This window comes from Anastrepha ludens, chromosome 6, assembly GCF_028408465.1.
Source record: "Anastrepha ludens isolate Willacy chromosome 6, idAnaLude1.1, whole genome shotgun sequence".
Lineage (NCBI taxonomy): Eukaryota > Metazoa > Arthropoda > Insecta > Diptera > Tephritidae > Anastrepha > Anastrepha ludens.
The window spans coordinates 89,220,008-89,247,798 of NC_071502.1; the positions used below are offsets into that span (position 1 = coordinate 89,220,008).

At 40.7% G+C, this 27,791-nt stretch overlaps 1 protein-coding gene across 1 annotated transcript; it reads left to right on the forward strand.

The window, feature by feature from the left end:
* Window positions 1-27,791, forward strand: LOC128866737 (mitochondrial sodium/calcium exchanger protein-like). Its single transcript, XM_054107696.1, has 10 exons — window positions 1-98; window positions 173-393; window positions 9,631-9,953; window positions 15,435-15,509; window positions 15,580-15,618; window positions 24,780-25,142; window positions 25,225-25,343; window positions 26,986-27,220; window positions 27,290-27,354; window positions 27,422-27,791. The coding sequence occupies exons 1-10, from the start codon at window positions 63-65 to the stop codon at window positions 27,641-27,643; spliced, it is 1,698 nt and encodes a 565-aa protein (XP_053963671.1). The 5' UTR covers window positions 1-62; the 3' UTR covers window positions 27,644-27,791.

A 27,791-nucleotide genomic window follows, 5' to 3' on the forward strand; every position in this document is an offset into this window, starting at 1 on the left:
AACATTCAGTTTTATGTGAAGCGTTTTGAAAAATTTATTTGTAAAATATTTAATTTCTCTCAATGTCTGTGGGGGGGGCCATTCAGTACTCTCAGCTTGTAAGTGAATGTTTATTAAACGAGCAACGTATTTAGCAAAACTAATTCATTTATTCAATGGTTAAATATTTTAGCCTAGTTGCAAGGTGGTGCTAATGTTGGACTATGAGAAGCGATGTGATTATATACGTGAAACAGCCGATTGCAACCAAATGAATTCAGTGGGCAACTATGTTGAAATTCTCTATTGCAACATGAATCCAAACAATGATACAGAACAAATTCTATGTTCACTTGTTCTAATGATAATATGTCTCCTCATCTACCTTGTTTTGGGCTGTACGGTTGAAAATGTGTACGTATTTACCTCTCAATTACTTGAGGAGTGCCAGACTGGCACTTCAACCATTTCATCTACCTCTCAATACCTTTCCGCATAATATTCTGGAGTGAAACTTCTTAAGTGAAAAACTGAAAAAGAAAGCCGTGTAAAAATAGTGAGCAATAGGCAATTGTCATCATCATCAAGTAGCGATTACAGCTCAGGGTGAGCTTTAGCTTCATCCACAATCCTCTTCCGATCTGCACGGTTCATAGCAATAGATGTCCAGCTCCTAACTCGTAGCTTTTTCAGGTCGGCTATGACTTGGTTAAGTCAAGTTAACCTTGCACGTTCTCGGGTTCTGGTCGTTAGACAATTCGTTGTTAAAAAAAGATTTTTGCGGGCGACTGTCTTCCATGCGCACAGCGTGCCCTATTCGTCGAAGCCTTTGGCAAATGTGCATAGGTAATTTTTGCAGTGGCCGAGATTAGACTATATAAACATAATTTATTTTTAACTTTTTTTCTACTACATTGATTGAGTGGAATTTTAAAGTCAATAAGCATTTATTTTATTTAAATTGAGACTGTACTAAGGTCGGCCACCGAGATACTTTTCATTCTGTCAAAAAAATACCGGGAATTGTTCATTTAAAAAGCGCGCGTTACACATACTTTTATGTCTAAATTTATTTTGCAGGAATGTTGGTTCAACTGTTCTCTATAGTGTCGCAGAGCTTGTGCGTGATCTGTTTGTGTTAGCTTGTTTTTGGAATTTACTTATAACAGCCAACCGCAGGTGTGCTCCGTGATTTTCACTCCCACTCTGAAGTTTTAGAACCATCTGTGTAAATATGAAAAGTTCCACGGTCTGGCTTCCAGCCCTTGTGCCATCCTTCCTCTTCAAATGTAGTATGAAACCTACTCTCCCCATTAAACTGCGAAGTCAGCCACTAATATTCCCGCGAATTTTGCCGCAAGATTTTCCGCCATAAGGTCAATAGGTGGTTTGCCAAGTATCATTTTATGGTGGCACCGCAGTAGGGGTTTTCATTGCTTCTGTCATGCATAGGGCAGCGAGCTGCTGAATCCTTTCCATTAAATATGTCAATTTTCTTGTTGTAGTCCACCATACCAAGGCCCTATATAGCAATATCGGTCTGACTATTGCCATGTAACACCAATGCGTCAGTGAGTGCGATAGACTCCAAGTAATACCCAGTATTCGTTTGCATGGATACAGTGCATTAATAGCCTTTTCCATCCATTCTTCAACATTGTGCTTTCACAGTAATTTACTGTTCAGTAGTCAAGGCTAAACTCGGAGGCTATAAAACAAAAGAAAAAAAAAGGTAAAGCGAGTTACGCAAATTGTCATCTGGTCACACTGATTATCAATTGCATCAGTGTTACGTCACGAAAATCGGCTGATGTTGTCAAATTTGCTGAGAACAAAGTAGCGGTACTACGATCGGCACCATCTTATTATTATTGTCTCCATCGTGATTCACTGCGTTGCCCTCCCAGTGGTCGCAATTCGACCATGCAAACAATATTTTCTTATCATTTCAGTTTTTTATTGAATTCATTTTATTAAATATTGAAGTAAACAAATAGTTTATTTTTAAATTTAATCTTTTGATCGCCTATATAAAATATTAGATGCGCAACTAAGTTCCCGCTGTTTGCCAATAGATGCCGCCAGCAGTGTGTGCTAGTCGATTCTAACATAACCTACAGGGTTTGATTGAAAAGTAATGAGCCTTATTTTTTTTAAGCAATTTTATTAAACCTTTGGCTTATACAACTAATATTCTTCAAAATAGGACCCTTGAGCGTCAATACAGCGCTGGTAGCGTTGCAGGAAACATTTTTTCAACTCATCCGCCGGAATCGCGTTCAATTCGGCTGTCACAGTTTTTGGGATGGCTCCGATGGTGTCGAAACGCCTCCCTCTCAGCTTTCTTTTCAGGCGCGGGAACAAAAAGTTCCGCATTGTAATAAGTTAAATTTAACTCTTCACTTATCTCACGTAGACTAGCACGACGGTCAAAGTTCAAAAATTCACAAACTCAGTTCACATCTTCGTCTGGTTGCGTCATCGAAGGCCTTCCAGATCGCTGTTCGTCTTCAACGTCCTTCCGGCCTTCCTTGAACGACTTGTGCCACCGTTTTACCTGGGCACTGGATAGAGATTGGTCCCCGTAAGCCTCCTTGAGTAGCTCAATGGTTTCGGTACTCGTTTTGTTTAGCTTTACTCAAAATTTGATCGAGTAACGTTGCTCCAACGATCGCTGCATTTTCGCCACTGCGAAATCCTAGGTTAGGTTAGGTTATGGTGGTAGTCGGTCTGCACGACCAACTCACTTAGACCTTACAGGTCCGTTGTGATACCACTGTGCTACACGGGAACCTCGTTTATCTTCCTTCGTGGAACCATTTCGTGGCTCTTATGAAGCGTAGTATTGATGCCAACCCCACGCCAGACAGTTCTCTAGCGTTAGTGTCGCTGCTTCCCCACAGGATGTTGTGAGCATTTGCGTCGCAGGAGTTAACCAAATGTTTATTCTTCCGGGCTGCCTCTTGCACCAGAGTACGGACTTCGTCCGGCGGAGCATCCCTGTCATAGGCCATATAGGCGGAGGCTAGCCAAAAACCGGTTTTCCCGAGCTCGATGCTTGCCGCTACCATGTCGCCGCTACTAAGCTCTGTGTTGTACGGCAATCAGTTTAAAGCCCTTCACTCCGAGTCCGCAGATTTTATTGCCGTATATCCACGGCTCTTGAATGAGGGCTATGTCAAGACCACCGGCAGCCAAGCGGACGGAAAGATGCGCGGACGCAAGTTTGGAGTGGTGGAGATTAATTTGGATCAGCTTCATGAGAATCTGTCAGTTTCATCTCCACCATCGTGACCTCGACGTCCTCTTCCGAGATCTCCCCACCCTCAATGTCAGCGAGGAGATCATCTTCGTTAAACAGCGGCCCCACACCGGTCAGCCTCTCCGAGTCGGTTGAACATTGGCTGTTGGCCAACCCTTCTGCAGTATCGCTCCGCAAGCTGGCTTTGTCACTCTCCTCATCTGAGTTCAAAGCTGGCTCGTCGCTGCGATAGATTCGAATGGTTGCGTCAACGAACCCGAACCTCACGACATTATTTTTCTGCGCCAGTGGGCCGAGCGATTCTCCATTGAGGATGAGCATCACCTGTCGCCTACCTTCTATTGGCTCCTCTATTTTACCTACCTTCCAATTATGCGTTGGCAGGTCTCTGTTGCAGGATTTGAAAATTTCCTCAATTTTGCTTGGCTCTGCCGGCTTGGCCGGAATCCAAACTTGAGCTCGAGGCCTGCTTGGAATTTCGTCCTTGCTGACCGCATCGAGTTTGGCACCCGGCCAAACCTCTCCTATCTTGTTTACGGCCAACCTGTAGAGCGTGGCTGACCTAGTGTCTTCGCAGGCGATGAGTTTAGCTCTACCTTGATACCAGCCTGCGTCATGACAAAGGGGAGGAGGTCCGGGGTGTTCCTCTAGGATCTGGAGGTACACTTCGGCGATAGCCTCCTCAATCCACCTCCATTTTTCCTTAGGAATCACTCCTTCCTCCTCTCCTTTGTCGATGACGGCCAGTATCTCACCGCCGCCTTTTACCACCTCACTAAAGGTTTGGTGTTTTTGGCCACCTACCTTCTGTCTTTTGGCGGCCCTTTCCATTGTCTGCTCTGCAGACCGTTGTCTTTTGGGAGTAGCATCCGCCGGTTTTCCCAAGTCGGATATTACTCCCTTTGCCCACTCTAGCGATTTAGCCTGGTCTTCGGTTAGCTGGTCTGTTGCTACCTCTCCTAGTCTAAATAAGCCTTCTTTTCGTAGTAATTTTGTTTGGAGGGGCGGACATGTTTAGCCGGCCCCCCCCGTTCTACGCTTATGTACTGCCTAGAGGTACTAGGCCCCTCTATGGCAACCTGCCGGTGAATCCTAGAAGCAGGTGCCGACCCCCGTCCTCTATAAGAGGTTGAGGTGGGATGGGGGTTATTTGTCCTGCGCAGCGTTGCCCTCGCAGCTTCTGCCATTGACTGATTTGAGGCCGGTTTACCCAAGCCTCCTCGCCCCCCGCTGCCTCCTGCAGTACTCGTGCTGGGACCAGCCCTTTCGCTTAGGCCCCCTCTAGCTCCTAGTATCGGCGGTCTGACCACTGCCTTGCTCACGGCTGTAGCAGTAGTCGAAGCCACCTTTGTTGGTTTTTTGGGAGGACCGACCTCCTTGTGAAAAATGTTTTTCTTATTTGACGTATTCATTTTTGGTCCCACGAGTGTCGGACAAGGGAGGTCCGCCTGTGCAGAGGTCCGTGTGCATAGGTAAGGCTAGATAGAACCGGAGGTCGCCAGGTATCCGGAGCACTCCGTTCGAGACTGGGCTATTTTAGGTCTGGGTCCCCAGCCAGGCTGAACCTCAGCACGGGTCGTATAACACCTTGTTCCGACCCAGGGCAGAGCTTGGTCATCGTTCAAAAAGCAGCCCGAACCAAGGGAATGAAGTGCGTTCGCTCAATACTGGAAAGTATTCAAGTGACAACACTATCATCCATTGGTAAGGTCTGGTTAGTGATTCGACTAAGCCTCCGCACCACGGCAAGGTGTCTGCAATCGCGAAGGCTGCGAAATCCTAACACACTTTTAAAACAGCTTTCACGCGCGGAGCGATGTTGACCGCACCGCTGTTGCTAGCGAACTGGGTTTCTAGTGGAAGGGAAAAATCCAACGATAATTTTCCCCCACCAGCCGATTCGGGCGGGAAGGCTAATTACTTTTCAATCAAACCCTGTAAACGTCATGAACACAGCTTAGATATATGGTAAACAAACTGCTTCGACACATTAGTGATTTTGTTTTGGTATCATATACCTACTTTTGGTTTTGTGAAAATGTCTGATTTTGTGCCGAATAATCGTCATTTGCGGGAAGTGTTGATTTTCCTCTTTCATTCGAAGAAAACGGCGGCTGAAGCGGATCGAGAGCTATAAAAAGTTTATGGATTCCATCGCTTCAAAGACGGTGATTTTAATATTGACGACCGTCCGCGTGAAGGAAGGCCAAAACCATTCGAAGACGCTGAATTGGAAGCATTGCTCAATGAGGACCCGCGTCAAACGCAAGAAGAGCTTGCTTCAATATTAGGAGTTACCCGCCAATCCGTTTCCAAGCGATTTCTTGCTTTGGGAATGATTCAGAAATAGGGGACTTGGGTTCGTTATGAGTTAAAACCAAGTGATGTTGAACGTCGTTTTTCGCCTGTGAACAACTGCTCCAGCGACAAAAAAGGAAGGGTTTTCTTCATCGCATGGTGACGGGTGATGAAAAATAGATTTATAACAGCAATCCAAAGAAAAGAAAGTTAGCGGGACTGCCCAGTCATGATTCTACGTCGTCACCTCGGCCGAATATTCACGCTCCGAAGGTTATGCTATGTATTTGGTGGGACCAAGTTGGTGGTATTTATTATGAACTGTTAAAACCAAACGAAACCATCACTGGGGATCGGCATCGACTTCGATTGATGCGATTGAGCCGAGCACTGCGCGAGAAGCGGCCGCAAAACGCGGAGAGGCATGAAAAAGTGACAACATGAAAACGCTCAGCCTCACGTTGCCAAACCCGTCAAAACCTTCCTGGAAGCACTGAAATGAGAAATCCTACCCCACCCGCCATATTCTCCAGATATTGCGCCATTCGATTATCACCTGTTCCGATCGATGGCACATAGTTGAGCTGACCAGTAGTTCCATTCATATGAAGACATCAAAAAATGGCTTGAACTGTGGATAGCCTCAAAAGATGAACAGTTTTACTCCGACGGTATACGAAACCTACCAGAAAGATGGGAAAAAGTAGTAGTAGTAGTAGCCAGCGATGGGCAATACTTTCAATGATTCACTTGGAACCATTTTTTCAGAACAAAGTTGTATTTTCATCAAAAAAAAAAAACAGCGAGAACTTCGTTGCGCATCTTATACTTCGTCTAACTTTGAAATAAAAAAAAATAATTATTTTTGTGTTAAAATGGTGACCCGCACATGAATTTGCCTTTACCGGGACCCCTGGTCTAGAGCTCGAAAATTTAGGGTATTTTTGGGAAATTTTTTTTACAATAAAAAAATTAAAACCGGTATTTAAATTTTTTAGGCTTTTTATTTAACTTCTTTTTCATATAAAAATAAAAAAAAAATGTCGCTGAAGTTAACCCTCCCAAAAAATATGACCTCGACGGTGCTGTTTATTTTGGCTCTTCTATTTATCTGAAACACAAAGCCCGAAAAAATTATTAATCAGTATGACCGACTGTAGCTATGTCCCGTACTAAAATGAAAAAAAATTGACAAATTGCGCGGGTTTGAATTTGACACTCTAGAAATTGGTTTTTCTATCAGCTTTTTAATTAAAAAGTACGAAATAATCTAAATATGATAAAAAGATAATTCTAGTACGGGCGATAGCCATTGATTTTGTGAACAACATATTAAAATTTTGGACGGTTCGGTCGAATAGTTTTTTTTTTTTTTGACAACGTCAGGGCGAAAGAAGTAGTTTTGAGATAATTGAGTTAAGTTTTGAGAGTGGCCGCGTGACGAATTTGACTCCACCTGCTGAAATGGCTGTAAAATCGAAAATACGGGGAATATCGTTCTAAAAATTTTACAGTATATTCTTAAAGGCCTATACTTTCGAAATATCAAAAAAAAAGATTTTTTAAAAATTCTAGACCACCGGGAGATGTCGATTAAGATGCCGCGTTAAGTTCTTCTTCACCGGAAAATGCCACTTCGAGCTTGGCCTGGCAGACGGAGCTTTCCATTACTATTTTAAACTCTTAACCTCAGTGATCTCGATTTACTTCTTCTCTTGCTTTTCTCGCTTTCAGCACCTAGATCTTTCTTAGTTTTTTTTAAGTCAGGTTAAGTAGGCTTGTCAGGCACGGTTGATGCCAATCTGCAAATATACTTTGCAGATCCGAAACGCGTTCATTCCATACCACAATTTTGCCTCACACCATACTTTTCTGGCTGGTATAGAGGTTTTACGCCCTGTGGAGTTCAAAGAATGAGGAGCCTATGGCAAATTAAACGCAGAAAGTGGCGATGGAGAGGTCACACGCATCGAAAATCACCAGATAGCATCAGAGAATTGCACTGGACTGGAACCGGCAAGGGACCAAGGACCAGAGGTTGTGGTCGGCCAAAATCACTTGGCGAAGGTTGATGTTGCGCGAGCTAGCCGATGCCGACATCACATGGGGCGGCACTAAACCAATATCCCAGAACCGTGTGCGATGGAAGAGCCTTGTCGAAGCCCTACGACACCAAGCGGAGTGAACAAGGGTATAAAGAAACAGAGGCTTTACATGTGCGGTGTACAAGCACATAGCTACCCCAACCATCTTTCCTATTCAACCTCTAGTGCAAATTCTTTCTACTGCATGTGATAAAGGACGGGCGTTCGACAGGTCGATGTATTAAATTGACCAACGTCGATACTAAATGGATTCCAGCATAGTCTCCTGCGCAGTGCAGACTGTCGAGCCCTGCAAGGTTGTCGAGCTTTGACTGAGGCCAGCAATCTGGAAGTTTTGGTTACTGCCGTTGGGGTCTGCCAGCACATCCAACCGTAAAAGTAAAGTTGAGTTGGGCCGCTATCTTAAGGACCAATTAGCGTCGCACAGAGCTTTCTGAGTAGGCAAGAATCAAAAACTTTATTGTCCCAAATAAATACATATCTACTGAATAGACGTTCGAATTGTTCAGAAAGAAAAATTTGTAATTTTCTTCTTAGCTTTAATTTCGCTGAAAATACAAAATACTTCAAAAAATAAATTTCATTTCCTGGTTCAGCGTACTCTAGGGATTCTAGGGATCTACTAAGGACTTTTAGCAAAATCCATTCATATCCCTATTTTTATATTGAGTAGTTGCACTGTACGTCGCTTATTTTTTCTTTCATCGCCTTTGTAACTCGCCCTTTTTTTACCACTTTAACTTTAATTCTAATTTTCTATCAATCGAGACACGTTACCCTAATTTCTCGTAGCAATAATTTAGTCTTTTCCTTTAAATACGAAACTATAATATTTTAGATCTTTTAATTTTCGCAGGAGTAGTTGCTTCCCCTAAGTGGAAAATGAAGAACAAGTTTTTTCTAGTAGCGGTCGTCCTTTAGGAGACAATGGAAAACCTCCGAGTGTATTTCTGCATGAAAAAGTTCTTCATAAAAAAAAAATATCTGCCGTTCGGTGTCGCTCAAGACGCACAATTAGGAGTAGGAGCTCGGCCAAACACCCAAATAAAGGGTGTAAGCGTCGACTATATATATACAGAGTCCGGCATTCGAAGTGTAACCAATTAAAAAGGTCATACATTTTGTTTGGAAAATTACTTTCAAATTCAAAGTAAAAAATGTGTCAAAATAATACAAAATTAAGAATCAATTTACTTTTGCTTGATATGACCACCTTCCATGGTCTACCACCGAAATTTTTGTCTGACCACGGTTTCAAAGCAACCTCCAGAATACTTTCCCGATAATATTTCGCATTTACCTTGACGCCTGATAGCCAATCGATGACTGAAATTCTCGTATGAAGGGTCGGTCAAATCGTTTTGGGAGTTTACGAATTCCTCAATTTGAAAAATTTTCTCGTCAGAAAACACAATGTTCGGAAATTGACCGCTTTCGTCCAAGCGAAGCAACTCCTTCGCTCTCTTAAGTCTGATGTTCTACTTCTTCGGTGTTGGATCATGCGCCTTTTGAGCCATGTAAAGCTTGACTCTGGGATAATTTTTCAGCGGATGCTACGGTCAGATGTCTTCAGTTCTTTCGCCATTTGATTGGCACTTCGTCGGGGTCGAGGATTGCGCTCAAGTCGTTTCTTCACTTTTTGAATTTGACCGTGCATCAGCTGCGGGAGCGGTCTGAAGTTGGTTACACTTCGAGTGCCAAACCCTGTATATAAGTGGCATATACTTTTATATTATTTTTATTACCTGCAAATTCGTACTATGAGTAGATTTTTTCGAAACATGGTCTCAGCATCGCCTAACAGTTTTAAAATTTCTCCGCGTTTTTATACACGATACATAAATTCAGAAAAGATGTATCCATAAACATTTATTTTTATGAAAGTGAAATGTGTTAGTGTGTATGTTTCTTCTCCCATTTTTCTCATACTTATGCTTAAAATCTTCAACATTCTTTTTCTTTGTTTCTTCTATTTTGCATACGTAGTTTTTGTCCTGCCTTGAAAGTCGTATCCAAAATTTTGGGCATGAATGAGCATTTAGCGGGTGTAACGCTGCTAGCTTTTGGAAACGGGTCACCCGATCTTGTTGGCACTTTCACAGACCTGGACGATCCTGGCATGTTTCCGGATCTGTTTGGAGCAGCAGTATTTGTTGTTCTTCTCGTTGGCGGCCTCATATGCATATTTTATCCATTCGAGATGGAATGGAACAATATTTTGAGAGATGCTTGTTTTTTTAGTCTCGGAATAATTTTTGTCGACTACTGCACCCTATCGGATGCAGTCATCACGCCTAGGGAATCCATACGTAAGTATTCCAAAATCATATCAACCAAACGAAATGCATATTTATGGATTACATACTCGTGCATTGTATACCCTGCAGGGAAGCCTGAACTAGTGATGAGAATTTTTGGGTTAGCATTTATACATTCCAATCAAATGGGTGACAGGAAAAATATATATCAATATATATATTATTGACCGCTTTGACTGATGATCCGTAATTGACTGTTTGACTGGAGGTCCTTAGCCTTATTATGACAATTACCCACTGACGTTAAAAGCGCATTAATTTTTTTTTTTAGCTTGGGCAGAAAATTTAGGATAAGTTAGGATAAAGGACTGCCCAAACGAGAGCCCACTTGGGCAAAGAATCAAATTCGTCTATTCTGATGCTGTACGGAGGAAAAACCGAGGAAGCAAAAAAAAAAAACAAAAAAACCGAGAGGGGGAAGAAGAAAGAAAGTCATTTGGGTTGGAGGAAGACGACGAAACGGTGGCTAATTACATTGCGTGGCATCAAGCTGCTCACGAAATTCATCAGGTGTGCAATGTTTAAACCTGCTATATCCGCAGATGTAGCAAAAAATTGCGAATCCGACGAGTTGAGGGTAGCTGAGGAGAACGTTCAACAGAAAGGTCTTCAAGCAATCCCAAGTCTCACCCCAAGGATATCTAACGGACAGCGGTAACGCTCCCGTAAGGACATCCACCAAATTTGCCTCAGAAGTTCCCTCGAGCGCTCCTCATCTACCCGTGGCCAGAGGGATCTCGCGACTGTGCATGTCTGCGAACTAACCCAGCGCTTACTAAGTTTATGCGAGGCTCATCTTTCTATGAGCAGACCACGGATTCTCTAGGGAACTCAAAGTTCAAATTCAGATAATTTATTGGTAGGGGAATAAGTTTCCGTCTTTTCTTAGCCAAAGTTAAGAATTATTTAAACAATTAAGTGAAGTATGCGCCATTGGAAGCTACAAATTTACTCCACCTTTCCGGCAGCATACGAATTCCGCTGACGAAAAATTCGAGTTCTTTTGACTTGATCCATTCATTGAGCGAGTTTGCGATGCTCTCGTAAGAAGTGCATATATATATATATTTGGGTGTTTGGCCGAGCTCCTCCTCCTATTTGTGGTGTGCGTCTTGATGTTGTTCCACAAATGGAGGGACCTACAGTTTAAGCTTTTTCATGGCAGAAATACAATCGGAGGTTTGCCATTGCCTGCCGAGGGGCGGCCACTATTAGAAAAATGTTTTTCTTTAATTTTGGTGTTTCACCGAGATTTTAAACTACGTTCTCTCTGTGAATTCCGAATGGTAGTCACGCACCAACCCATTCGGCTATGGAGGCCGCCCTGCATTGATCGGACCAAATGGTAATCCGAAGATGCAATGTCCCAATTCGGTAGGTAGGTACGTAGGGTAGATGGCAAGAGGTACACTTCAAATAGCACTTATGTGCCGTTTTGATACCATAATGTAGACCACTACCTACAAAAAAATTTATGGAAGAGGAAACCATCTACATCCAGCGCTGTTGATGTAGTGGAGAAGAGAAAATGGATCTAGGCTGGAGAATTTCCTGAAGCCATTTCCAAAGGGCGCGCTAAGGAATCTCAAGCGCGTAGCCGCCACAGCCGCACATTTGCAGAGAAAGTGTTCAACAGTCTCATTCTCCGAAGTATCCTCACAGCTTCTGCAATAGGAGTTGTACGGAATTCCATGCTTCTCCGCATGAGTACCGATCACCCAGTGACCAGGAAAGACCGCAATGAGTTAAGTAATTGAATGACAGGGAATTCCCATCACCTTAAGCGTCCTTTTCTATCGTATTGAGACCATAGTGTTTTTGAAACAGCACACGATGAGACAGACCTCCTCTGTATTGCGCTTTTTTTTAAGAAATTGTGCAGTTTCCCTTTAACAACGATCAAGAGGATACCGATGTTCCCAATTCAGTATCTCTAAATATTTCTGGACCCATTTAGCAACGTGTGGCCTGGCATGTCTACCATCCCATCCCGGCCGCTTTTCTTTGAGCGCTCGATTCAAACACATTAGCTGCAGTCGGTAACGATCGCCAGTGATAGTTGCAGATGGTTTAAGGAGCTCATAATAGATGACACACTTCTGATCCCACCAGATGCACAACATAACTTTTGAAGCATGCATTTTTTTTTATCTGTCGTCCCGCTGACCTGGTTCACCTGACAGCTTCCAACATTTTCGACGCTTAGGGTTATCATAATAGCTCCATTTTTCACCGCCAGTGACGATGTGATGCCGAAAACCTTTTCTTTTCTGCCGATCAAGAAGCATCTAACACGTCACCAAAAGTCTCTCGATATCCCTCTACTTCAACTGATGTGGCACCCAGTTACCTGCTTTCTGAACCATTCCCATCGCGTGCAAACGTTTACCGCCGGTTGATCTGTTGATCTTTCAACACACAACTCTTTAGACATATCATCAAATAATGGTTGTAGTTGCGTATCTTGGAATTTTTCTCCCTCACGTCGCAATTGCCATCTTGGAAGCGTCAAAACCACTCTTTACAAGTTTTATTTGATGGATTGTAAATACGGTAAATATTGGTCAATATACGCCACGTTGCAACTGCACTTTTCTTTAAAAGGTAATAATGAAGCATATCTTCCCACAAATGCTGTTTTTTTCCGGACTAACGTAGACATTTTTTGACGTCAGAGCAAAAAGGATCTTTACGCTTCAAACGAATGTCAACTACTTCGATCGAGACCTCAGATGTACACCTTCAAATCACCTGTATATTACTAGAGCGAACACAAAAATAGTATCAGCAGTGACACCTTTTTTACGTGGGCGGGAACTTATTTCCATTCCCGATAGAAACAGACGAATATTGGATAAATTTTACATCTGGCATAGTGGGGCGCATATTCAAACGCGAAAAAAAGTTTTAAAAATATTTTTCAATTGACTACTTTGGTATCAGTGGGCTTCCTCAGCAGGGTATTTATACATATGTATGTACATACTCGTACATACAGTGGCCGAAAAGTGCATACTCAGAACTTAGGTACGGTAATTTAATTCATTTTCGAAGAATCATATTTATCATTTACTCAGAGTCTATCTACATTATTCACATAAATAAATTATATTAACATTCAACATTTTTACACCGGGAACTATAAATGCAGGGTTCGGCACTCTAAGTATAATCAATTAAAAAGGCCATGAATTTAGTTTGGAAAATTACTTTTATTCAGTTTAAAGTAAAACGTGTGTGAAAATAATACAAAATTAAAAATCAATTTACCTTTGCTCTGTATGACCAACTTTTGCCCTGACTAGGGCCTTGGGACTGTCCAGAAACGAATCGCAAAACGAATCGCAAGCTGCCCGAACGTCACTTGCAAATACTTTGGCCCACTCGCAGACAATGGCTTTTTTATCGCTTCGAGACTGCTGAATCTTTTAGTTCGGACCTCGCTCTCCAAAATGGCCCAAAGAGAATAATCCATCGGATTCGCGTCTGGTGAATTTCAGAGCCCTTGTGTGGACATTACGAAGATCGGAACGTTGTTTTTTAGCCGTTCTTGGTTCACTCGAACTTTGTGAGACAGTGCCGAGTCCTGTTGAAACGTCCATGGTCTGACACCAAAATGTTTGTCTGCCTATGGCTTCAAAACAACCTTGAGAATATTTTCCCGATAATATTTCGCATTAACCATGACGTCACACTAGATGAAAACGATTGGGGAGCGCCCATATGCGGTTACAGCTGCCCAAACTATAATTTGTGGCGGGTGCTGCCTGCTGGTAGCCAATCGATGGCTCAAATTCTCGTACGAACGGTCGGTCAAATCGTTTTGGGAGTTTACGAATTCCTCAATTTGAAAAATTTTCTTGTCAGAAAACACAATGGTCGGAAACTGACCGCTTTCGTCCAAGCGAAGCAACTCCTTCGCTCTCTCAAGTCTGACTTGTTGCTGCTTTGGAGTGAGATCATGCGCCTTTTGGATCTTGTAAGGCTTGACTTTAAGATCGTTTTTCAGTATGAGGCGGATGCTACGGTGAGATATTTTCGGGGGTTGGGGATTTCGCTCAAGTCGGCTCTTCACTTTTTGATACAGTTCACGTGACAAGCATTTTACTAAGTTCTGCGGCTTATAGAATACATAGAGATTTTTTTAGTTTCTTCGCGAGTATAATTTTGTTTCACGGTTTTTATTTGCATCTTATCCTTGGAACCAAAATAGTCAGCAACTGCCTTAGAAACACTTTCAAAAGACTTGAATTTTTTCCCCATTAGGAAATTTAGCAGAGATCTGAACAGATAATAGTCAGATGGTGCAATGTCAGGTGAATACGGTAAGTGACTAAGGACTTCCCATCCTAACGCATCCATTTTGTTGTACCACCATTTTGCAGTATGCGGTCGAGCATTATCGTGCTGGAACACAATTCCTTTTCTGGACGCTAACGCTGGTCTGTTTTCGTTGAAAGCTGCTTTCAATTTATCCAGTTGATTGCAGTACAGACCGCGTTGATTGTTTTTCGCAGTTTCAGCAACTCGTGGTACACTGGACCTTCTCTGTCCCACTACAAACAAGGCAGTACTTTTCGTTGATACTTGGCTTTGGGACTGTTGCTCATGATGTTCCTGATTTGCAGTATATTTTTTTCTCTTAATATTCTCGTAAGGAATCCACTTTTTTCTCTAGTAATCAGGCTGCCGCAAAATGTTTCCACATTGTGTCTAACCAGATGTGATGAAGATATACACGATCAGGCAAATTCTTTTCCGTTAATTCATGTGGAACCCAAATACTTTGCTGTAACACAAGCCCGAGAGATTTAATGTGATCTTTAACAGTTGTATGATGAATGCCGAACTCTTCGGCAATTTCTTGTCTTGTTAAATGTGGATTATTTTCCAACATGGATGGCAAAACGTCATTATCGATCTTGGAGGGTCGTCTAGATCGATCACTTTCTTGGAGGCTCAGATCCCCGGAACTGGTGGCTGCCCTTAAACCGTCTGTGACAAGTACGAGCATTTACAATATCTTTTCCAAATATTGCACATACATTCTTACAAGGCACCTATCCGTTTTGGAATTCATACAAAATGCAGTAACTGCACTTTATCTACTGACATATTTTTCACTTTATATATCACAAGTAAATGATGAATGGTAAAAACGGACTCCTTTTATATCAAATAGCAGGTGAAAAAACAGAAAAAACTTCCAATGACTCACTAGCCAGATGCTTTTTTTTTATTTACCAAGAAAATTACCTGCCTATTTAAAATAGTACGACAGAACTTTCCTTCCAACCCAATGTAACTTTTTTTGTGATTAAATTCAGTACACGATTAGTAAATGATAAACTCGCTTTTTTCGAAGTAAAATTAATTTAGTGTTTCGTTCTAACGTTGAACGATAAGTATGCACGTCTAAGCGTTTGGGCCACTGTATGTGCGTCGGCATAATATTCTTTTCACACATTTCAGTTATATTGTCGGTGTATATTTCATATCTCTTCGTGATATTTATGGAACAATTTTTGCTGAAACAAAGCATTGCATGTAAGTGCGTCTGCATTTTGTAAAAACGTTTCTAGTAACTGATACTAATCTCACCCCTTTTTCATTTTAGTGATGCAATCGAAGATGAGGGATACAAAATATGCAACAGGTAAACCATTTAACATAAATTCTGATGCCGTGTTATTTTTTTAGTATTAACTAAATTTTATACAAATTCATCATTGCGTTTGAATTAGAATTCTAGCATATCTGGAGGTTTGCACTGCAATATCACGACATTTTGAGCCCTCTACTCGTTATCGTAACTGATTCAAATCCAGTTACCTCAGTCAGTAGCTCCAAGATGGAGCTGGTTTGGGCTAAGCATACGCGCTTTCTACTGACCGTATTCGGCCGAGGTGTCTACTCCTTCTTTGCGCTCAGGCATCGCATTCGAGAGGAAAATGTATTGGAGTTTCCGGAGATTGATGGCGAAAGCGATTGGAGTCGGTGGACTATCTTCGGAGTCTACGCATGTGCCAGCGCAGCTTGCAGTGATTTGTGCGAACGCCATTCAGCATTCCCAGTTTGTTCTTGAAGAGGCTTATGAGATGTTCCAATCTCTTTTTATTGCACCCTCCCAATAAGGAGTACTTATTGTCGTCCTTCCTATAATGACCACAGTTTGGTGCCAGATTCTACCTCGTAGCCTTAGCTCTTCACTTCTAAGATCTTCCTTAATGGTATGCTATCCTATGGCATGAAAGGGCTCGGGTGCTATTCGTAGCGAGGTCGGAGCCTCTCTAGCCAATGCATTAGGCCTCCTTTTTCAGATATTATCTTGTGTCCTGCGACCCATATACACCTGATATGATTGTGCGCTCCTAATAAATTTAGGTGTTCTATACGTTCATGGACTTAAGGCGGGAGCCTGCTTTAGAGGCTCCAAAAAAATCGATTTTTCGTGGATTTTTTTGGGAAGGAAAGAAATATTCGATTGAAACAAAACTCTTACGTTTTATTGTCATATATTTCAACAGTATTCTCAAATTTGTTCATTAAAATACATGTCATATTATGCCTTGTACGAGCATTTTGTCGAGGCGCCTCGAGTGTGCATGTGTCGTGCGGTGGGAAAGATGCAAGTCGCAATTTTCATCTGAAACCAAAAGCCCAAAAAAATTTTTATTTTAATATAGTATAGCTTCTAGTTAAACCAAGAAAATTAAACAAAAAGTGAGAAATTCAAAAATTTTTCGCTAATTAAAAAAAATAAATTTTTTTGGAAAAACAAATTCACTTTAGATTGTTTCAAAAGTGGGTTAATCATAACTTTCTTAAGGTTTTTTAGGTTCAACTAGAAGATAATTTAATTCCATATACCATCAATGTTATCTCGTTTCGATAGAACGTTTAACCTTTTCCCTATCTTTCCCGCCAATTAGGAAAAATCGTAAAAATAAAAAAACCGAGAAATCGCACTTCGAGCGATCCGGCCGCTTGTATACCTGCTCGACGTTTGCTCACAATTTCTTCTGTAACTCAGAAAATATTTTGAATTTGCTTCTGAAATTTTGAGAACACATTCTTGGATAGTTTCGAAAGACATTTATGCAAAAAAATAACGATTTTTTGAAGCCTCTAAAGCAGGCTCCCCCCTTAAGGTCAAAATAAAAAATAGCCTTGAGTATAGCCAGACTGCCGCTCTGAATAGCAATTCGTTCATTCCGGATACTCTTTCGTTTCGAAAAAGATGGTAAAACTATCCATGAGCACAGTCTGCTTTGTTTTGCGACCATAAATCCCACTTTAATTTTGAACGTCTCCTCATAAACTATAATTATTGTGATACCGTGAGCCGCAGGCTCAACTATTCCATGGTATTGGATGAGATCAATTTACTTGAGCCGATCACATTTACTTGTGGCTGAACCACTAAATGTACAAATATATCACAAAAAAAAAAATTAAGTAGAGCAGTAGAGTTTCACCATAATACAGCAGAGTTTTCTCCGATACCAAAGCTATTGATTACCGTGGAATAAAGCCAAATGGATATAGAGCTAGGATTGACCTCGGAGCGACAAGCGGGCAATGATTTCTGATTGAATTCAGCATACCTCAACTTTTTTTAATATTTCTGGTGAATATTCCGTGTTTCACCTTGAATTGACCTTTAATTTGACCCCGAAAGGACAAGCTGATAACGAATTCCGACTCAACAACTTTGAAAATATAGATCTGAATTTTTTTAAATTCTCCAGTGAATATTTGATGTTTGACCTTGAACTGACCTTCAATTTGAGAGGACAAACTGATAACGAATTTGGACTCAGCAATCGCAAAAATACGTACCATACTTTTTGTAATATTTCTGGTGAATATTCCGTGTTTCACCTTGAACTGACCTTTAATTTGACCCCGAAAGTATAAACTGATAAAGAATTCGGGCTCAACAACCCCAAAAATGTATGTATAAATTTTTTGAAATTTTTTAGGTGAATATTCTAGGTTAGTCCTTGAACAAATTTAATTTTAAGTTTTTAGGTAGTTAGGGGATGATTTCATCTCGTAAGGGGTGTATTACCGTTGCTGGGACGTATTACCGTTGATTGGAACTATAATAAAAAAATGCCAAACCGAATTTGAATACGCGCAATTACTGAATTTTTCACAAAGGAATTTAAGGATGTGTTTGATGTAATAAAAAAAATTGAAATTTGGGCCTAGACAATCTCTTCCAAAATCATTTACGAGCATTTTAAGAGAAAAAAGTGTTAACATCGCTCATTAATTATCTGCTCTAGGATTTATGAACAAAATGTGTCAAAAAATCCGCATGGTGCAGGGGTGTTGTTTTGCACAAGGTTGCCTTAGTATGCCTTTTCCGGTTATGCTTTACGTCCACGATAATGCCAAGATACTTCGCTGATAGCGTCTCCGTCCAAGGTTCGTCCGACCTTAATCCTGGTAAAGATCTTTTCTCCTGGTGAAGGGAATGATTCCTGTTTTTTGAAGGGTTTATATTCAAACCCACTTCAACACATCTGTATACCAAAGCATTTTCTCGAGCTTACCTCTTGCTATGATTACAAAATTATCCGTCTCTGACAATGGATGCCTTTCTTAGTCAGCAAGTGCAGTAAGTCATCAGTATGGCTCCACAGGAGCGGTTATGGGGTCTCCGCCTACAGAAACCCTTTACTATTATGAAGCTGGTACGTAGTAGGAAGGCCTCGATCCATTTGCAGATTAGCCGTTGCATGTTTCCGTTTCGCTTAGTGCTCTACAAGCTCACAAGTGGCAGGATCTTTGGATCTGCATGGAAAAATGATAAAACGCAGTGTTCGTTACTCGGGATGGCGAGATTTTATGCCGCCGCCGAACGGCCGCTGCTTTTTTCCGAGGAGCTTTTTCATGGCAGCAATGCAGTCGGAGGCTTGTCATTGCCTGCCGAGGGGCGACCTCCTGCATGCATGCCTATTAGGGCGGGTCGATTTAAAAATCGCTCATTGCTCTGTGAAAATCGTATTCTAGGGATCAGAATAAGAAACTTTGCCGAAGGAACCATACCTCCAAAACGAATTCTGATGTCCCCCAATTTGGGTCGAACGAAAAATCCCACTTTGACCCATTTAGAGTGCTCCAATCGAGTCCAAATGTATGACCGACCCCCACTAACTTTAAACGGCCGACCCACATATGCCAGTGGCACACCCCTTGGAGCTCCCCTGGGGAGTTCCCCATACAATCATTTCAAAATATCACCATTTTTGGCCTTTACATGAGAAAAGAAACTAAAAAGTTCGACCCAAATTGGGAGACATCAGAATTCGTTTTAGAAGTATGGTTCCTTCAGCAAGGTTTTTTTTTTTGACCCCTAGAATATGATTTTCACAAAGCAATGGACGATTTTTTTGCCTCCCCACAAATCGACCCGGCCTAATGCCTATGTATTTATGTACGTTGACTACTTCTAAAGCTTTTGCGAGAGAAAAGCGAAGCTGCGCGTGAACTGAGATATTAAAAATTGTCATGTGTCATGTGAATTGCTAGAAGGTAAATATTTGCATTTTAAGGAATAGTTGGACGGACATTGAGCAAAAATGAGCGAACACTTTGTTTTTGCCAGAGGTTATGCTTTTATGTACTATAAAGTGAGAAGAATGCACATTCGTTTGGGGTACAATGAGATGAGTACATAAAAAAACTAAAGAAACTTCTGGCATCTACAGGAAAAACACCTTCGGTGTTCTCGTGAACGATGGAAATGACATAATTTCAGGGCAAGCAGAAATAAAAACTACTTGGGAAAATATGTCTAGGGTTTATTTAATAATGAATCCAGGCAAGACTTCGATTTGAACGTTAAAAATGATATATTGTCGGGACAAAACATAACAAAATAGGAAGTGTTAAAAGTAATAAATTCTGCAAAAAATAAAACATCCGTAGGACCGGATGAAGTTCCAGTTGAATTATACCTATAAACTTGTAGATGAAGATGAATCTTGTAGGAATTATGGTTCAAATATTTCATAAAATCAACGATTATGGGGTATATCTAAAGCAGTGGCTGCAGTCGACCTTCGTGCCGTTGCCTAAAGAATCCAGAGCTAACAAATGCGATGATTATCGAATCATTAGTTGAATGAGTCATGGCTTGAAAATTTTCCTTAAGATCCTTCACAACCGTTTATTTACAAAATGCGAACAATCAATGGGTCGTACACAATTTGGATTCAAACAAGCTATGAGAACGCTTGAAACTTTGTTCAGCCGTCAAGTCCTAGTACAAAACTGTAAAGACGTCCAAAAAGATATTTTTTATGCTTCATTGACTATGAAAAGCCTCTTGATAAGATTCTGCATACAAAACTATTTGAGATTTTAAGGCAATTGAACATTAAGGAAAAAGAAATAAGGTGCATTTGCAACTTGTGTTGGGGCCAAACTGCGAACGTGAGTCTACATAATGATGTGACGAGTGATGTTTCAATCAAAAGAGGAGATGTGTCTTATCACCAATGGTCTTCAATTTATACTCGAAATATATATTTGAAGAAGGTTTGGCATCAGTCAACTTGGGAATAAAAGTCAACGGCGAAATAATAAATAATATTGGCTGACTAAATTAATGACCTGCAATGTCTTCTTAAAGAAGTCAGTCGGAAAAGTCTGCAATAGGGCTTAAGTATTAACAGCCAAAACACCAAATTCATGGTTGTTTCAAAAACTCTCAACAAATCACCAATTCCAACATTTACATATATGACAATCCGATCCAAAGCGTATCCCGATTTAAGTACCTAGGATGTTGGCTTAGCGAAATATGGACAAATGACTGAGAAATTTGCGTCGGTTTGAAGCAGCGAGGGAAGTTTTCTTCAATTACAGGAAAGTTCTTTCCAATAAAAGCTGGAACATGAAATTACGTCTTGGCTGTCTGAAATGTTACGTTTGGTATGTTTTGTTGTACGTTGTGGAGGCATGGACACTAAAGGTTACGAATATGAATAAATTAGTGGCGTTGGAGATGTGGTGCTATTGGCGAATGATGAAAATATCGTAGACAAACAAAGTTAGTAACAAAGAAGTCTTAACGAAACTTAGAAAGGATAGAGAGCTGTTATTTCAGATAAAGCGCCGCAAAACCGCATCTTATGCGTGGCCCTCAATATGAGCGGTTGCACCTGATTGTGCAAGGTAAAATCGAAGGCAAACGAGGAATTCGAAAGAAACAAATATCTTGGCTACGTAACATAAGAGAGTGGACAGGATTAAGGACGTTTGGGTGGTTGGTTGAAACAGTCCGAAGCAGGGACAATTACCATAATATTATTATATACGAGGTGTGTTCAAAAAGTAACGCGAATTTTGAATTTTCGCAGGTTACGTATATTCGAATTTCGATATTTTTGTGACGATATGTTAGTACTCATGTCTCTCACTCATGCCGACGAGTTCAGCCATTTTGAATGTTCAGTTAATTTGTTCACAGCTGCTTTGCTTTCACGTGTCTCGGCTCGTCGTCGATGTTTACCTATTCATAAAGATGGATCAAAGAATCTGTATCAAATTTTGTGTGAAAAACGAAATTAAGTTCGCGGATGCATTCCGAATGTTGACTGTGTCATACGGAGAAGCTACTTTGGACCAAAGCAACGTTTATAAAAATAAAATAAAAATAAATAATTGGCGCGTACACTTCTGTTAGGTGTTTGGCCGAGCTCCTCCTCCTATTTGTGGTGTGCGCCTTGATGTTGTTCCACAAATGGAGGGACCTACAGTTTCAAGCCCACTCCGAACGGGAGATATTTTTTTTATGAGGAGCTTTTTCATGGCAGAAATACACTCGGAGGTTTGCCATTGCCTGCCGAGGGGCGACCGCTATTAGAAAAATATTTTTATTAATTTTCTTTTCACCGAGATTCGAACCAACGACCTCTCTGTGAATTCCGAATGGTAATCACGCGCCAACCCATTCGGCTACGGCGGCCGCAACGTTTATTAGTGCTACAAAATCTTCTCAGAAGGCCGAGAAGATGTGAACGACGAAAAGCGTGCCGGACGCCCGAGCACTTCACCAACAGACGAAAAAATTGATGAAGTGAAGAAAATGGTATTGCCCAATCGTCGAATCACCGTTAGAGAAGTTCCTGAGGACCAGACATATCGATTGGCTCGTGCCATTCGATTTTTTTCAATGATCTGGGCATGAGACGGGTCGCCGCAAAATTCGTACCAAAACTGCTCAATTTCGACCAAAAGCAGCATCGCATGAACATTGCTAATGAGATGTTGGACTCTGTCTGCGACGACCCAAATTTGCTCCAGAGAGTCATCCATCACTGGTAACAAATAGTGGGTTTACGGTTATGACGTGGAAACTAAAGCTGAATCATCTCAATGGAAGCTGCCGCACGAACCAACACCGAAAAAAGCGCGCCAAGCTCGGTCGAATGTAAAATTTTTGCTTACCGTTTTCTTCGATTGCAGAGGTGTTGTGCATCATGAGTTCTTGCCACAGGGTAAAATGATCAATAAGGAATATTACCTGCAGGTTATGCGCAATTTGCGCCAAGCAATCCGGCGGCCGCCGTAGCCGAATGAGTTGGTACGATGATCGGAATTCACAGAGAGAACGTTGGTTCGAATCTCGGTGAAACCAAAATTAATACATACAAAAAAAAGAGGTTGTCTGTAAAGTCGGTTTACTGACGATAGTTTAACGTGACAACGTCATAAGAAAATATTGATGGAATGGTTGCAATTTTCAAAACAAAATTTTAATTTTATTTGTTTGATAGATATTTTGTATGGATATAGAGGAGGAGGTAAATGGAATTGCAATGGAATAGGTCAAGTTACATTTACACAAACGTGAAAAATGACGAAACATTTATCAAATTCATGAAAGATATCTTCAATTTCGATTGTGCATCAGACGTTAATAAGTCAACAACACTAAGAGGCATCATCATCGATTTGACTTTTTCAAGACACATTACACTTGAAACACTCCCTTCCATTTCCTATTTTTCCTATCATCGTTTATTCTCAACAGAGAAATGGTTCATTACCATGCACACAGGAAGAAGGCATATGCAAATATAAGTATGTGAATTTATATACAAATGCGCATATACATACATATATATGCCCACTCAAGTAGGACAGAGCTAGATGTCGAACGTTGCCGAACGCGGGGACCGATTGTGCTCTTTGTCGTTCGTTCCGCGCTCTCGCTTGCAGTTCAAGCACATTAGCTTACATTTGCTTGCATACGGAATAGATTCGTATATTTGATATGTCCATATGATTTGTATGCATCTTTACATATAGATTTGTTCTTTTTGAAAATTGCGCGAAATTGTATATGTATATGCATGTTTATATACATATATTAGTATACAACATATCTTATAAGGTATGTGGTAAATATTACCATACATTTTTTCCTTCATATATAATACAAAAATTATTAATAATAACGTTAAGACAACAGGTATTACTAACAAACTTGGTTTTATTTTAAATTCTTCAAGTAAATCAAATTAATAATAATCAATAAGAAGGCATATGCAAATACGAATACGTGAATTTATATATGTACATATGCGCATATACATACATATATACGCTCACTTAAGTAGGAGAGAGCAAGATGTCGAACGTTGCCGTTCGTTTGCTTTGTTTGCTTTGTCGTTCGTTCCGCGCTTTCTCTTGCAGTTCATTCAATGCAATGAGCAAGGTAACGACAAATGAGCAAGGTAACGGCAATGAGCAAGGTAACGACATATGAGCAAGGTAACACTAATGAGCAAGGTAACGACACATTTTTTCGTGCGTGCAGTCTGTTAAATCGAATTATAAAACGTTATCACGTCAAACAACATTTTTGTAATAGCGGTCGGCTCTCGGCAGGCAATGGCAAACCTCCGAGTGTATTTCTGCCATGAGAAAGCTCTTCATAAAAATATCTGCCGATCGGAGTCGGCTTGAAACTGTAGGTCCCTCCATTTGTGGAACAACATCAAGACGCACACCACAAATAGAGGAGGAGCTCGGCCAAACACCCAAAAAGGGTGTACGCGCCAATTATATATATATATATATATATAATCTGATAATCTGCCAGAAACATCAGAAACGCTCGGATTTGTGGAAGAACAAAAATTGGCTCTTGCATCACGATAACGCCCCTGCTCACACATCGTTGTGTGCTACTTTTTAGCCAATAACAACCCACTAATTATACCACAGCCACCGTATTCCTTAGATCTTACCCCCTGTGATTTTTTCTTGTTCCCGAAACTGAAGAGATCCATGAAAGGAAAACGCACCGCTACGATTGACGAGATACAGACGGCATCGAAGGAGGAGCTGAACAAGATGAAAAAAAAAATTGATTTTTTGAAGTGCTTCGAAGATTAGATAAAACGTTGGCACAAGTGCGTAATATCTCATGGGGACTACTTTGAAGGGGAGAAAATAGATATTAATGAATAAATAAATAATTTTTGAAAAAACACAAAATTTGCGTTTCTTTTTGAATACACCTCGTATCTAACATTTTATAGTTTTGTTAAATGTAAAAAAGAAGAAAGAATTATTTATCAAATTTGCATTAAAATTAATGAGCAATTTATTACTCTGATCGCTTACATAAGAATTCTCAAATAAAGAAGAGTTCTTAGAAAAGTTTTTTATACAAATATGTACATATTATACATATATTGCAGATATATGTGTGTTGAGTTAGATTTAAAAAGGAATTACGGCCTTACCTATTTTTCGGTTTATTAAATGCAACTTCTTTTCTATTAGTTGCAAATCTTGCGAAATTGGATCTACTACGTGCAGAGGCTGGAATTGAAATACGCGATCGCACCTCCCTAGCGGCCATAAATCTACATAAAACTCGAACAATGACTTTTAACGCCTCGTTAAATAGTCCCAATAAGGATTTACGGAAGCAATTATTCGAGTCTTTACAGCCCATAAACGAAGAAGAGTGGTCGGATAGTAATAGTGCAGAGAAGGTTTATCTCATTCTCACGGCGCCAGTGGTATTAGTCTTGCACCTGCTTATACCGGTGGTGGACTATGAACAAGAACGGCATGGATGGTCGAAACTATTAAACTCGCTTCAACTGCCTTGGCTACCGTTGATTATTGTGTATACGCTTGGTAAGTCTTTATTAAATCGATTTATATTCCAATACGCGTATATGAAAATGACTGATAATAATCGCATTTCGTTTACTTGCAGCTAAGAATGTTTATTTATTAGGCATTCCACTATGTTGTTATACATTACTGCTTACCGTTCCCACCGCTTGTTATATGCTATATTCAACACGCACCGATCTTCCACCCGCTTACCATGAAGTCAGTTGCACATCATAATCTGCATCTACGAGGGGAGTTCAATAAGTACCCGTGTTAGAAATGAAGATATCATTCATAAAAAAAATATTTTTTTTCTACGTAGTCTCCTTTTAGGCAGATACACTTTTCCCGACGCTCCGGCCATGATTTTAAACACTCCAAAAAATAGAATTTGTCGTTTGAACTACATTTTTTCCCCGCGAGTAATTTCTTTATGTTAGGGAACAAGAAAAAGTCGCAGGGAGCCTGATCGGGTGAATACGGGGGGTGCGGTAGCTATTCATAACGCAATTCATGCAGTTTGGCAGCGACGACCCCGGTTGAAAGTGCTGGTGCTTTATCGTGGTGATATAGCACCTTCTCTTTCGCCAAATGCGGCCGTGTCGCCTTCAACTTTTTGTGAAAGCCGTCCAATTATTCAATATATGTAGTATTATCCAGTGATCCTTCTTCCTTTTTCTAAAAAACCCATGAGGATGACATCGTTCGCATCCCAAAAAAATCGTCGCTAAGACTTTTCCGACCGATTGGACTGTCTTCGCTTTCTTTGGAGCAGATTCACCAGGAGAAATCCATTGTTTTGATTGTTGCTTAGTTTCTGGTGTATAATCTTGAATCCAGGTTTCTTCAGCGGTGACAACTCGACGCAGATATTCTTTCGGATACTCGCTCAAATTGCTCCAAACACTACTTCAAAGTTAACAGTGCCATCCATTTGTTGTCCACCGTGAGCAATCGCAGCACTCATCGGGCCGACAATTTTTTCATCGCCAACTTATCATGTAAAATATTAATTGCCGTTTCGGTTGTCACACCTATGGCCTCTGTTACTTAGCGCACTTTCGTTCGTCGATCAGCGAGAATCATATCTGAATGATTTCTGAATGATTTGCCCGGTAACCACGTCTGCCGGGCGCCCTGGTGGCACCTCATCAATACCTAACTGCGGCCGCCGTAGCCGAATGTGTGGGTGTGTGACTACCATTCGGAATTCAGAGAAGAACGTAGGTTCGAATTTCCGTGAAAGACCAAAAAGGAAGAAAAAGTTTTTCAAATAGCGGTCGCTCTTCGGCAGGCAATGACAAACCTCCGAGTGTATTTCTGCTATGAAAAAGCTCCCCATAAAAAATATCTGTCGTTCGGAGTCGGCTTGAAACAGTAGGTCCCTGCATTTGTGGTACAACATCAAGACGCACACCACAAATAGGAGGAGGAGCCCGGCCAAACACCCAAAAAGGGTGTACGCTCCAATTATATATAAACATATATATATATGTAATGTCTAACTGTGGTCGTGGATGACGAAGCGTTCCTATAGACAGCATCCAACTTTGCTTTAATCTTCTCGCTCTTTTCCTCATCCAAAAACCAAAAGCCAGTTACCGAACGTTACTGCTCTTTTCCCATCTTAGCGAAAATAACGAAACACGTCTTACTCGAATAGCTGCCAACACCAAATTAACCTATAAATCAGTCTGAAATTTATTTTTCCGCCGTTTGATAGATGGCAGCACGCGATAATGCTAACACTAACTTCCCTGAAGAACGCCTTTTGTTATCAAACACAGGTACTTATTAAACCGCCCTCGTTTAAAAATTTCTCATTCGTGTTTTTTTTTTCTTAAATTATTTTTCTGTCTAGGCTATGGCTTTGTATGGTGCCGGCGGTTCCGTTTTAATCATTTACTTCTGTGCTACTGAATCAGACGAAATATTGGAAACCATTGGCATGGTTACCAACAGAAGCAATTCATTTCTTGACTGCACTTTGCAAGCGTGGGGGAATAGTATTAGTGACTTGATATCAATCCTTACATTGGCACGCCACGGATATCCAAGAATGGGATATGCTGCCTGTTTCGGCGGTCCGTTTTTCAGTAATAATAAGAAACACCACCAAATCATGCAATTGATATGTTGTCACTTACCAATGCTTCATATTTCAGATTCAATTACGTCTTTGGGTGGGGTTTTTATGTACCGAACACTTCATACCGGAGAAGCTGTACAGGTATGTAGATTTGTTATTGAAATTAGCAATTATTGAAATTTTGACACATTTTGTCGTTTTGTTTAAGGTTATGCAAGGCAGCTTGGGCGAAAATTGCGTTATTTTCCTGTTTATAGCCACTACATCTGTTTTAGTCTGGGCGACATTGACAAATTTTTCGGCTCGCCGTAGTATAGGTGTTTTCAATTTAATTTTGTATGCAATGTTTTTAACTTTTATCTTCTTGGGCGAATTGGAAATCATTGAAACATTCGCGCCCGAAAAAGAAGAAGAATCAACGGAAGACTGAAAGCAAAAAAGAAAATCACTTTAAAATGTGTCAGCTTTAGTTGATGATGTTTATCCCTACATGCAATTCGACTCAATTTAATGAAAGAAAATCATAATTGCTTTAAAATCGTTATTGTTTAAATATATAAAGGGTGGCTAAACTTCAA